The 12,958-nt window shown below is 34.0% G+C and overlaps 2 protein-coding genes across 5 annotated transcripts in view; one reads left to right on the forward strand and one right to left on the reverse strand.

Moving 5' to 3' along the window:
* Positions 1 to 12,958, forward strand: part of LOC126771590 (zinc finger and BTB domain-containing protein 17-like) — a 299,967-nt gene that overhangs the window by 275,393 nt on the left and 11,616 nt on the right. The gene's annotated exons all lie outside the window — the stretch shown is intronic.
* LOC126771587 (atypical protein kinase C) overlaps positions 1 to 12,958 on the reverse strand; it is a 216,332-nt gene that overhangs the window by 200,166 nt on the left and 3,208 nt on the right. For 2 of the 4 annotated variants that reach the window (XM_050491548.1, XM_050491549.1), the window contains exon 1: positions 5,906 to 6,209. The exons of 1 other annotated variant lie outside the window; for it this stretch is intronic. Coding sequence is in view for 1 of the 3 variants with exons in the window: in XM_050491547.1 (XP_050347504.1) it covers positions 5,896 to 5,974 (79 nt within the window). In the remaining 2 variants the exon portion in view is untranslated. Of the gene's footprint in view, positions 1 to 5,895; positions 6,212 to 12,958 lie in introns of those variants that run through there. One more of the 4 variants, XM_050491547.1, reaches the window with a different exon arrangement.

The following is a 12,958-nucleotide window of genomic DNA, read 5'->3' on the forward strand; positions in this document are numbered from 1 at the left end:
TACGCATAAGCCTAGATTCTATCTCAAACATTATTATTGTTCTATATCCGTATTAATAATAGTGTTGCAACATCATAAGAATTAATTAAAAAAAAAACTTTCTCAGAAATACACTGAGGTAGAACTTCATAATTCGTTTCCTACAGGGATTAATCAAACCTCTTTATTTAACAACCGTTAAGCATGAAGCGTTAAAATTCTCGGATATTCTTAATGATCAAAAAATATATATTTCGTATTTTAAATTGAATCGGTCGTTAATTGAATGTAATATTTATGTTGATCGCTACTTTAAGTTTTTATTTAATTTATGTTTACATTTAAGACATGCTATAATTATAACATTTCAGGAATGCCAGCATTAAAATACTATATTACCATACGTCAATTGTCGACATTTCACTAAGTAAGTAAATATCATTGTTGAAGCCATAGAACCTTTGTATCCTATCATTCGAATGTCACGAAACATTCTCGTGTTTATATATAATACATATAATCTGACGTTCGAAATTAGATGACAATATTTACATAGTCCTTTAATATATAAAAAGGGGAATCGTAATATATTTTATATCTTCCTTTGTGTCATCGGAGCGCCTAATGGCATCGCTTTGTTATCGCGCCGCGCCATGACGCCGAGCGATTTGAATTTCTTTCAATTGAAAAATTTTCCACGCGTTCTCTCATAATCTAAAGGTTTTGCTCTTTGTTCGTTTTGACGACGTGATTTTTAAGCTTTTTATATAAACTGATTTACATTAATGTACCTAAGTGTTAGCTTCTACATTTTATATTTAAATAACAACGGAGTCACATGTATCACAAAAAATAAACATCAGTATAACAAGGATAGACGCTTGAAAAATAAAAATATATTATAAAAAAACTATATATTTATCTTTTAAAAATACTTATTTTGTTATATGAAGATTATACTACATTATACGTGATTTTAGAGTTCAAAGATCATTAAGATACAAATGCAGAAAGGATATATAATTATTGAAATAATTCTCAATTAAATTATAAAACTTTTATTAGTTTCCGGCGGAAATTCTAAGTTACTTTAATTGTAAGAAAAAATGTATACTTTTAACGGCGTTCACACAAGTTGATTTTGGTCGATAAACAATTGACACAACAAAAGTAGATACAACTATTTTTGCCATTTTCAATTAAAAAAAAAATATACATTATTGAAATATCTATTACGAACATATTAAAATTTAAGTTAACATGTTTCTGAATGTAGAACTCTACTGTGAAGAACGACGGTTAAATAACAAAGGTATGATAATTAAATTATTATTTCGTTTAAATTTTTTTTGTTGATCAACAAATGTTGGGCGATTCAAATATAATCGTGTGAACGAGGTACGCTAAATAGTAAACAAATGCAAACTGTGTTTTCATTCCTTTGTTTACATAGCTTTTTAATTGCATCAAAATGCAAGAAAATGTAGAATGAGACCAGTATGTACTGGTGACTATTTAGATACTATTTAGATAATACTGATGCTAAATAGTCACCATCACACCTCCATTAGCGCTGTTAGAAAAAATTACCCATCCCATACATCAGATGCCGTAGTAACCAAGTATTAATTTAAAAAACTAATCAAAAATAACATTAACTAATATTATTCAAAGTTATTTGCGTAATACATTACACAAATGTATATTTACCGGTCGCGGTACAGGTCAGGAGATCTGATAGAGAGGTTTGATAGGAGTCGTTCACGATTTCAAACGGGTTTGCATGAGAAAAAACTGTTGATAAATCAGCTGTGCACTTTACTTAAACGTAACGATATTAAGTTAATAATAGTTAATATTATGTTAAGTTAGCCGATAATTGGTATATAATTTGTAACACTATTTCTTTATACGCAATAATAAAATGTACTTATGTCTTAATATATAATGTTATTAAATAATATATAATATTATTAAACAACGAAATTTCTTTCAATTATGTAACACTTTATTATAAATGATAAATAATTAAGACAGATAAATAAAAGGTAGAAAGGAAGAATCATTCAAAATCTAAATTACGATGTACATTTAAGTACATCGATGTACGGTGTCAGATTATGTCATATAGGTAGGCGAACTTTTACCGGTGCCCTACCACCGGTAAAAGTTCGCTTACCTACCTTTGTGCAAGCTCGTCTGGGTAGGTACCACCCACTCATCAGATATTCTACCGCAAAACAGCAGTACTTGTTATTGTTGTGTTCTGGTTTGAAGGGTGAGTGAGCCAGTGTAATTACAGGCACAAGGGACAAAACATCTTAGTTCCCAAGGTTGGTGGCGCATTGGCTATGTAAGCGATGGTTGACATTTCTTACAATGCTATTGTCTAAGGGCGTTTGGTGACCACTTACCATCAGGTGGTCTATATGCTCGTCCACCTGCCTATTCTATAAAAAAAAAAAGAACTGGCAAACGAGTCACCTGTCAGTAACTGGTCACTACTGCCTATAGACATTAGCAAAGATAGAAATATTAACCATCCCCTACAACATTAATGCGTCACACGAGCTTGCACAAAGCGCTGCCTCCAAAATGTGGTCTATAAATAAATAGGCAATAACAAAATACTTTAATATCAGTACAATTTCTTCTCTATTTATCAAATTTTTTTTTTGTTTGAACTTTTGGAAATAATAGTAAAAAAGGAATGTTCGTAACGTGCAAAATCATTTTTACTATATACATTATCTGTTATATTTACTATTATTTTCTACAATACTTATATGCTGACTCCAAAAACCAATTTATTTTTAGTGTTTCTAAAAACACACCTATTAAAATTAGAATATTACTTTTTATAAATTACGGGAACACACGTTTTATTTACCAATGTAGATGGCTGATAAGTTAACCGTGTCGCATTTGAATTAAAAAAAAAAGTTTTAAATTAAGAAATAAAATGTAATTATCTACGTCGAAAAAAACGATTAATTTAATTAATATAGTAATAAATTGCCAAAACTAAATTACACCGTGTTTAACTACTTCCTTAACTTAATAACTCGGAACAAAGAGAACTAGTTGTTGGTATATGTTTATTGAGTGGCCCGCATCTGTTGAGTCATACACGAACGAGATAAAATAAACAAATAATTATATATATATATATACATAAATGAGCGTTGGTATAGAGTAATAGCCTGTATATATCCTACTGCTGGTCTAAGACCTTCGCTCCTTCCTTTATTGAGAAGGTTAGACGCTTATTCCACAATGTTGCTCCTATGCGAGTTGTTAGATGCAGGTTTCCTTCAAAACCGAGCGCGAGATCAATTATTAACACATACGAAAATAACATATGAAAATTTAATGGTGCTTGTCCGGTTTTGAAATCGATATCTTCAGGTAAGATTTGTGTTCTAGCCACTGGGTCATCTTGAATGTTGGTACAACTGTTTGAGATTAATAGACAGTAGAAATATGTTCTACAACGATAGAATCAACTGAACCGTAAATATTGCTACAAACATATATATAGTTTTGCTACCAATTACCGACGACAGTGATGGCCAATGAAAAGGCGAATTTACGAATTGGTTTATGTAAGAGACGATGCCATTGAAACATGAACAAGTTTTTTTTAAACAAAAGCAATATTCAAATTACCTTGATGAATGAAATATAAAACTTATCCTAAATATTAATAATTCAATTGAATCAGGTCAATGTCAGATCAGACATGGCGACCTCTGAAAATCAACGTTGAAATGTAATTTATACCTCATATCAATTTCCTAAGAATATATTATTCGTAAAGATTACTGATAAACATTTTGTTCGAGTTCAGGCAAGGAAACCTATTTTATTTCAAAAAACCTATCCCATATATTCAATGATTTCCGCGCGTAACGTGCACATACAGACGTGACAATATAATAATTTATCTATATGAATAATAATCGATTCATAATTTCAAATAATATCTTTCCATTAAACAATCTTGTTTTTTTTTTTTATAGAATAGGAAGGTGGACGAGCATATGGGCCACCTGATGGTAAGTGGTCACCAAACGCCCTTAGACATTGGCATTGTAAGAAATGTCAACCATCGCTTATAGCCAATGCGCCACCAACCTTGGGAACTAAGATTTTATGTCCCTTGTGCCTGTAATTACACTGGCTCACTCACCCTTCAAACCGGAACACAACAATATCAAGTATTGCTGTTTTGCGGTAGAATATCTGATGAGTGGGTGGTACCTACCCAGACGAGCTTGCACAAAGCCCTACCACCAGTACCAGTTAGGTTTATCATATAATTACTAATATTAAGCATAATAGTTAATAGCTTGAATTTTCCTAACTGTTATCCGATACGACTCGCGCACCACCTACTCGCGTACATTGACGTTAATATACCAGAAACCTTCAGGTAAGTGTTAACAAATAAACACAAAATTTCACCTCAATCGGTTAAATGGTTTAATAACGCACACGAGACAAAGAAATATATTTTTTAATATAAAATACAAGTGAGTTACGCGTAAATTTTAAACGGAGATTATGGGTTCAAATTAAGGAAAGAATCACTGAATGTTCACGTTTAATTCATCTCGTGCACTTCTACCTCACTATTCGGCAGTGAAGTACATTGTGAAGAAATCTGCATGTGTTAGAAAAAAAACCGACACATATGTATTCATCAACTTGCATTGGAGCATCTCAGTGAAATAAAATCCAAATCTTCTCTCGAGGAGAGATGTTTTCAGCAGAGCGACATTTAAAAATTGTTACTTTACTTTTTATATATATATTCATCTAAATATATACATTTTTTATTGTTTTGTAAAGACATATGAAACATTAATTACATACGATTTGTATTGTTAATCTATAATAAATTTATATAATTGTAATTAATTCGAAATTAATATAACATGAGTGAAACGTTTCTGCGACCTTCAGTTTTTAAAATGACCACAAAGACAATTGTTATACACATTTCAAATGCAATTCGATCAAGAATCAACTTATCAGCTCGCGAATAATTATGTTACTGAATAAGCAAAATGCATTTTCATGCATATTCCTTTCTTATACAATAATAGCCAACGTGATTCGATACAAGGTTAGATAGTTATCAAAAGTCGTTATATCATTAAAAAAAACTATTTAAAAAAGGAATAATTATACATAGTTACAATAACACTAGACTATATCCTATGAAAGTATTGTGTTATTTACATTTTGTGACGCTTTTATTTTTTTCTTATTACGATATATTTAGACTACTATAAAATTAAAGCGTCTTAAATCTGCTTAATGCGTTTGAAGTTATATTTATTTAAGAAAACAAAGTACACGAGCGAGTTGTTAGCAGAGATTTAACACTTTTTGTAATTCGAAGGTCATCTTGGTACGTTTGTATTATATCTAGTAAGCTGCATAAAGGCTCTTGCAACGCGTATAAAACAACATTATTAATTTCTCATCAACTATTTCAGTTTAGATAACGGCATGAGAGAATCCATTCTGTATGCATAGCAAACTGTACACAATTAGGATTCAACGAACTCACATACCTATAACAACAATTATATATTGATACCGATTCAATACGAACGCGGGCGATTTTAATTCAAAACATGACACGATTTGCAAACTTTACGCCGGTTATTTACCGGTACAAAACAAACACCGAAACAATACGCCTCGATCCTCATATCTGAGAGCATGTTTAATCAAACCCGTGGCGGAAAAGTGGGTGAAATTTTGAGGACCGGTACAGCGTGATGTAGGTCAACCGCGGTATTATCTCAGACTCCGGGCCGGCAGGACCGTATAAACAAAAGTAGAAACACCGTGCCGCGTCGAGAACGTTGCGCAAAACAACGCTATCGAACAAAAACAAACACAAAACCACCTCGCCGGTCGCACTGCGAGCCGTTGACGTCCCGGACGATACGATCGCTGTCGAGGTCAACGCTTCCATTCTGGCCACACTATTCACGTAATCACCAACAAAACATATAAATACGGCACTCGCGAACACCACGTTCACTGCATCGGCGCGGACATTACAAAATGCGAAATTGTCACCGACGACGGCACGGTCGCCGCCGCGATCGAGCACAGATGGCGCATTGGCGCGCGAAAAACACGCGTACGCGCAGAGATTTTCACAACGACACTGTTTCGAACGTTTCTCGAGCGATGCGAGCGGAGTCAGAGCGGAGCCGCCAATTAGACGTCACGGCCTTCATCGATCATTAAAATGGTAATATAATTCAAAGTTGGAACAATGACCTAAGTTGTTTTACATAATTTAAAAACAAAGCCTAAATAATAAGTGTAACTATGTAATTAACGCAAATAATTGCTTTATCTAGCTCGTTCGAGATGACGATCGACCGAGACTAGTAATCATATCGAGTATAAACTGGATCGTAATTTTTATGAGCAATTGAAATTGGCGCGGCGACGGGAATACGTCACGGGATTGGAACGACGGAGCCCGCATAGGCGCGGACATTGCCCGACTACATCAAATATTTGCACTAAAGTATGTTCAAAATAATAAAGCATTTATCTAAACGCACAAAGATACGTTTAACTTGTATATGAATGCACTGCAACGAAAGCTAACTTAGGCTCAATACCATAAAAGGATTTGGATAGGAGTTCAAAGCGAGCTTAGATCTACCGAACATGTTACACGGCACATAATGGTATTACCCGTCACAGCTAAATCGCCGACTCAAATCAAAGAACTGTAATGTAATGTACTGAGGCTTTCACTATCCTTTGAAACCAATCTTTAGAAAGAGCTTTCAGTGAATTAAAATTTCGTTTCCGTTGTTTTTTTTAATAATGTATCTTAAAAATCTTTATTATGGTTGAGGGTATTTGTTTGTTTTTATTCTAGGTTATTCTATAGCCTGTCTATGAGGATAGTATCTCAATTCGTTATTATTCAGCGTCTAAGTGTTTTGTTTACTATAAGTGATTATTATTATTATATCAACTATTTCTATATAACTCACACTTGCGATCGATCAGCATATAAAGAAAAAGTAACTTCAATAACAATATCTACTAAAAAACGGTTATATAAGAATTCCCCGATGGGAATAGCGGGGGTGTATGTGGGACTCGCCAGTGTCCAAGGCGCTGAGTGCGCCCCGAACATCGGAATACCTACCAACACCAGCGGTACCCTTTCCGTCTTAACGAGGAGCGCCACGGGAACGCTTGCGCATGCTAGTGTGAGCAGCTCATTTTACCTAACCTAACCTTTGTCATTAATCGAATATGCTTTGTACTATTTTTTCAGTTAATACTACTTTTGACTGGTAAAGGGATCTGAATTTAAAATATACAATCACTTTTAATTCCGCATTTTATAAAACTATGTTAGTTCACACTCAAATCAGCTTAGAGACATTTTTGCGTTTGTGGTAGTGTACGGTCAGAAGATAAAAAAACAAAAACATTTTTAATTTTAGTACGTTAGTACGTAGTTAAGAAACGATATCAAATGTAATTTATAATCACAAACATTTCGCAGTCATCCTCATCCTCAAGCCTCGCTTTCATATGATAAATCATTTATTCGTTCTGATATTGTATCTAAAGCATCGTCTCTGCCCTGCTTATTTTCCTTTGCCAATAGCATTCCTCTACAGCTTTATATTACAATAGCGTTTTTCCTCAGCTAATGTCGTTATAACATCCATATTAAGTCTGTAATTTTTTGCGACCTAACTTTTCACTATCGTCTATATATTTTCAAATTATCAAATTCAAATTAACAATTTTAATATCAAACAACAACAATTAAGAACTACTGGTGGTAGGGCTTTGTGCAAGCTCGTCTGGGTAGGTACCACCCACTCATCAGATATTCTACCGCAAAACAGCAATACTTGATATTGTTGTGTTCCGGTTTGAAGGGTGAGTGAGCCAGTGTAATTACAGGCACAAGGGACATAAAATCTTAGTTCCCAAGGTTGGTGGCGCATTGGATATGTAAGCGATGGTTGACATTTCTTACAATGCCAATGTCTAAGAGCGTTGGTGACCACTTACCATCAGGTGGCCCATATGCTCGTCCGCCTTCCTATTCTATAAAAAAAAAATAAAAAAAAATACTAGCCTTTGCAGCTGGATATCAGATTTCCTGGATAGGCGATCATTCCTAGATTGCTCCTTATATTGATGGATGGATTTTCACAGGAACTAAAAGCGTGTGCATAATTTCAACAAACTTAAATGTTTGACAACACAATAAATTGGTTAAAAATTCAATACCAAGATCGCACAGTTATATACTAATATGTTAAATAAAAACTGGTAAAAAAATAACTAATATAACACAATTTCTTTATCCATACTTTTGAATACAAATCAAATCAAAATATACTTTATCCAAGTAGGCTCTTAAACAGTAGGCGAGCACTTTTAAATCGTTATTTTACAAGATTAAATTAAATTTATAGCTACCATCGGTTCGGAATGAAGTTTCTAGAACAATTTTCGAGAACAACCGGCAAGAAACTCAGTAGTTAATCTTTTTCGACAATCAAGTTACACAGATAATTAATAATACTTTTACCACCATACCATACTTTTTTATCATCTATATAATAATTTATTGAGTAATACGCTTTATTCATTAAAGTTTTCTACACAAATTGTCTTTAAACCGTAAATATACTAGTCAAATTAAAATTGTACATTAAAAATTATAAATAAAAACAGAGGCACATCAAAAACAAAGTCAATAAAAAAAAAAAATACACCAATCGCGAAGACAAAGCGTAAGTGAAGATTCGTTTGTTTAAGAAAAAAAACGAAACCTAATTGTGTTTATTAATATATGTGTAACTAAAGTTGGAATGTATAATAAATTTTGTGCGAAAATTGCAAATTTAAGATAGTAATTATTGTTTAGTAAATTAATTATACTAAGCTAAATTAAATACACGGTTATTTGCCGATATGAAATCACCCAGACTATACGATAGTTATCAAATCGGATTATGCTTTGAACACATTGTTAATATACAAAATACAAATAATATTTTAATCCAAGGTAAATTTTATAGTATCTTATAAACTTTTTTTTTTATTAAGATATCTGACTGGCATATAGTGGTCACCAACGCTTTTAGACATTAGCGCTGTAAGAATTATTAACCAATCCTACCATCGCCAATGACCAATCTTGGGAACTAATATGTTATGTCCTTTGTACTTGTAGTTACACTGGCTCACTAATACTTCAAACTGGAATATAACAATACTAAATATTAGTGCTCGGCGGTAGAAAGTTTGATAAGTGGGTGGTACCTACCACAAGCTAACACAAAGCCCTACCACCAGGTGAACTATATATATGAGTATGTGATGGTTAGTTCATAGTAAAAACCACTTCTTACACGGTAAATGCACCGCTAACTACGGCACCGTAAATGTTACGTCCCTGTCCGTAATTACACTGTTTCACTCACGCTTCTAACCGGAACACAGCAATACCAATTATTTCTATTTTAGCGGATAGAATAAATAGTTGTATCCACCCGGATGAAACTCGGCGATAAAAATACATTAATCAAATATAATATTACTAAAGTTAATTAATTGATCCAAATTATGATATATGATGGAATATCTGCCACGTTCTAAGCCAAGGCACCAAATATTGATTGAAAGATGTTTGCATTTCGCGGCGTCAATTATTAGCAAAATAAGGTTACGTTCAAATAGGATATATACGGCCGAATCGAATAGTATTCGGCGTTCGAATAATAGCAGCGCCATTAAAGTTCGTATTTAATATCGTTATTTACAGAGAGTACTTAACTGTAACTGGGGCGCGAAGCAATATAGTCAACGATTAAATTAACAACTCGACACTCGCTAGCATCGTTTAAGTAGATGAAATACATTTTTATGGACGGCAATAAGTTAGACGGACATATCACTTGACACTCCTTAGTGCAAATCACTTGGTCACCTTTGTCCAAAGCTCATGTATATGAATTATATGTTTTAAATGTACATACCTATATTTAGAAAAAAAACAATTATTTCCAAAAGTGATAAATAATGCAAGTAAAAGAATTCAGATTTTATTCCGATTTTTTTTTTATATTATAGGCAGGCGGACGAGCAAATGGGACATCTGATAGTAGCGTTGTCAACACCGCCCATAGACATTGGCGATGTAAGGAAATATAACAATTCCTTACATTGCCACATCAACCTCGGGAACTGAGATGTTGTATCCCTTGTCACTGTAGTTACACTGGCTCACTCACCCTTCACAACGGAACGCAACAATAACTAAAATACTACAAAGTGTTGCTGCTTAGCGGCTGAATATATGACGAGTGGGTGGTACCCACCCAGACGGGACCGCACAAAGCCCTACCACCAGTTATTATTATAGAATAAACAAAACTCCGATACATGCAAAATTCCTTGTGACATTTTCCTCCATATCTGACCATGAGATGTATCCATACCAGCATTATACACAAGCAGCATTTAAAAAAATCGAACACCGCAAACAGGTCACCAACCACAGTATCAAGATAACGATATTGTGCTCTTAAATTACACTGGCTCATTAACCATAACCAACTGGAATCCAGCAATACAATGTGTGCAATACAACAATACACAATGCTATTATGGTAACCATTTATTTACCTAATAGAAGACGATTAGGAAACATTGATGAAAATACTCCAAGTTCATTATAAAACGTATTCTATTCATCAGCTTCCCCCTTGTCACGAGATTCAACAATCGCGTAGAACGTAATGATATTCAAGCCCCGATTCGTATAACGAAGTCGTGCGAGTTTGTTTTCCACAAATTTACCTTGGTTGCGCCTTTCGTTTTATACATCAAATAAAACCAGAGAATATTGTCAAAATGTTTCTATTATTTCATCATTGTTAATGTTATGATAGATTTTAAATCATAAAATTCTATGTCTCACATTGTCTGCAAATAAATATTGATCATCATGGTGCCAGAATGGCTGCTAAAAAAACTTATGGTAACCATTATGCAGAGAATGTTTATATTGGCACTTATTCAAAGAATCCTCAAATCACTCGCCATGTTTAATTCGAGAAGAAAATATACTCAGACGTAGGTCCTCGACTGCAAATGGCTGGACATTTATTATTATAGTCTACAATAACTTAAACCAGTATTGGAGAACGAGGTAAGTTATATCTTAAAATGATATTTAAATTATCTAATCTAATAAAAAAATTCTAAGCCGCAATACTTAAAATAATCTGAAATAACAGGACGCAGTCTGACTATGAATTTAATATGGCGGCACTTGAAACTTTGAGGCGGGTGGCGTGAAATTACACCAGGATACATTAATTAGCGCGGAAGTTCGTGACGCTATCTTACTAGCAAGGGGCTCACCCATTTCCGACAAAATCACTTTATAGACGCTTCTAATAACATCTTATCAATTTAAGACACATTCAATTTACATAACAGATCTAAAACAAGACATACAATTTATTATTTGATTTAATCCTGCGAATAAAATACCATCAATTTTCAAAGTTAGTACATCAGGTCGGAATATATATTTCATACTTCAATGTTCATTTTCTAACATCAGCCACAGAAGCAATTATAAAGCGAACGTATTAATGAATATCAAACAAAGGCTTAACACACGGACCATACATTGAATTAACACAAATATGATTTGAAATCGGCGTTCATAACGCGCACAAAGTTAATTAAAATGTCCCTAATTACGCTGCGACAGCGACAAGCATCGCCCAAACTCGACCTCAGGTTGGACGCCAAAACGTTCCGCAATGTTTGTACTTTATTAGAGCAAGTTTCTCCGACCTTGTTTGCATATAAGTTTGGGCCGCTTCCGTTTTATTTACCCTTGGTTTGGAGCGTTCCAACTTTAACGTTAACCTAAATCCTCACGGGATATACGTTCGAACAATATCCGCTCTATGCTCTTCGAATATACGAGAAACAAATATATCACGAGGACAATAACTGATGCGACATTCGGACGAAAAATAAAAATATCTCAGGTACCGGAGCTCGATGATTCGTTGCGTTGCGCTTTCGAGATGAAAAAACTAAAACAATCAACCGAATAGAAACAAACTTATTAGTCGTGCAGCCCCTGTTGGACGTGACTCGATATACGTGTGACCAGGGATTTCGGTGAAAAAAGCAGTGAAACGGCACCGTCGGAATACCAATCTCAATATGGAAATGACGACCGACCGGATTCGCAATGCGGGCAGATAAGAATTTTATAGCGAAAATCTACAATACCCTCCCGGGTAAACAGTGTGAAAATAGGTACATTTACGCAAAATGTCCCGATAAGTACGTAACTCGGTGTCGGGCCGGTACGGCGCGCTCGATAACGTTACCGACGTAGCTTTTAATGTTTCGATGGAGGATGACAAACATTGCAATACCCTTCGAATTTTGAAAAAACAACATGCCCGGATATAAATTCTTATTATATTCCCAGACACTGCCAAAAAATCTACCACCGATTCGGAAACACAAAGGTACAATTTTTGTCTTAACTATCTTTATTTATTTAGATTTAAATTATATTAATAATATATGTAATTAGCGATGGTTCTGTTGCTGGTAATGAAACACAATTATTATCTCAAAATTGCTTAATAGCCTGCCGCATTCACTCGCAGCAAACGTATTAAATTAATTTTGTCGCCACTAGTTGTTTGCTCGCTTATATTATAATAATTTAGGCAACAATATTCCCTAAATAAAAACACCAAAGTAAAAACATATAAAGTAAATATCCCACTGCTGGCCTAAGGTCTCCTCTTATTTTAAGGATTAAAATTCGATGATATTTGGCAGGGATGGTATTCGCAATCTTCGATTAAGATTCACGTGTTCTAACAATTAGGCCATATCG

The sequence above is a fragment of the Nymphalis io genome, chromosome 11 (assembly GCF_905147045.1).
Source record: "Nymphalis io chromosome 11, ilAglIoxx1.1, whole genome shotgun sequence".
NCBI classification, from domain to species: domain Eukaryota; kingdom Metazoa; phylum Arthropoda; class Insecta; order Lepidoptera; family Nymphalidae; genus Nymphalis; species Nymphalis io.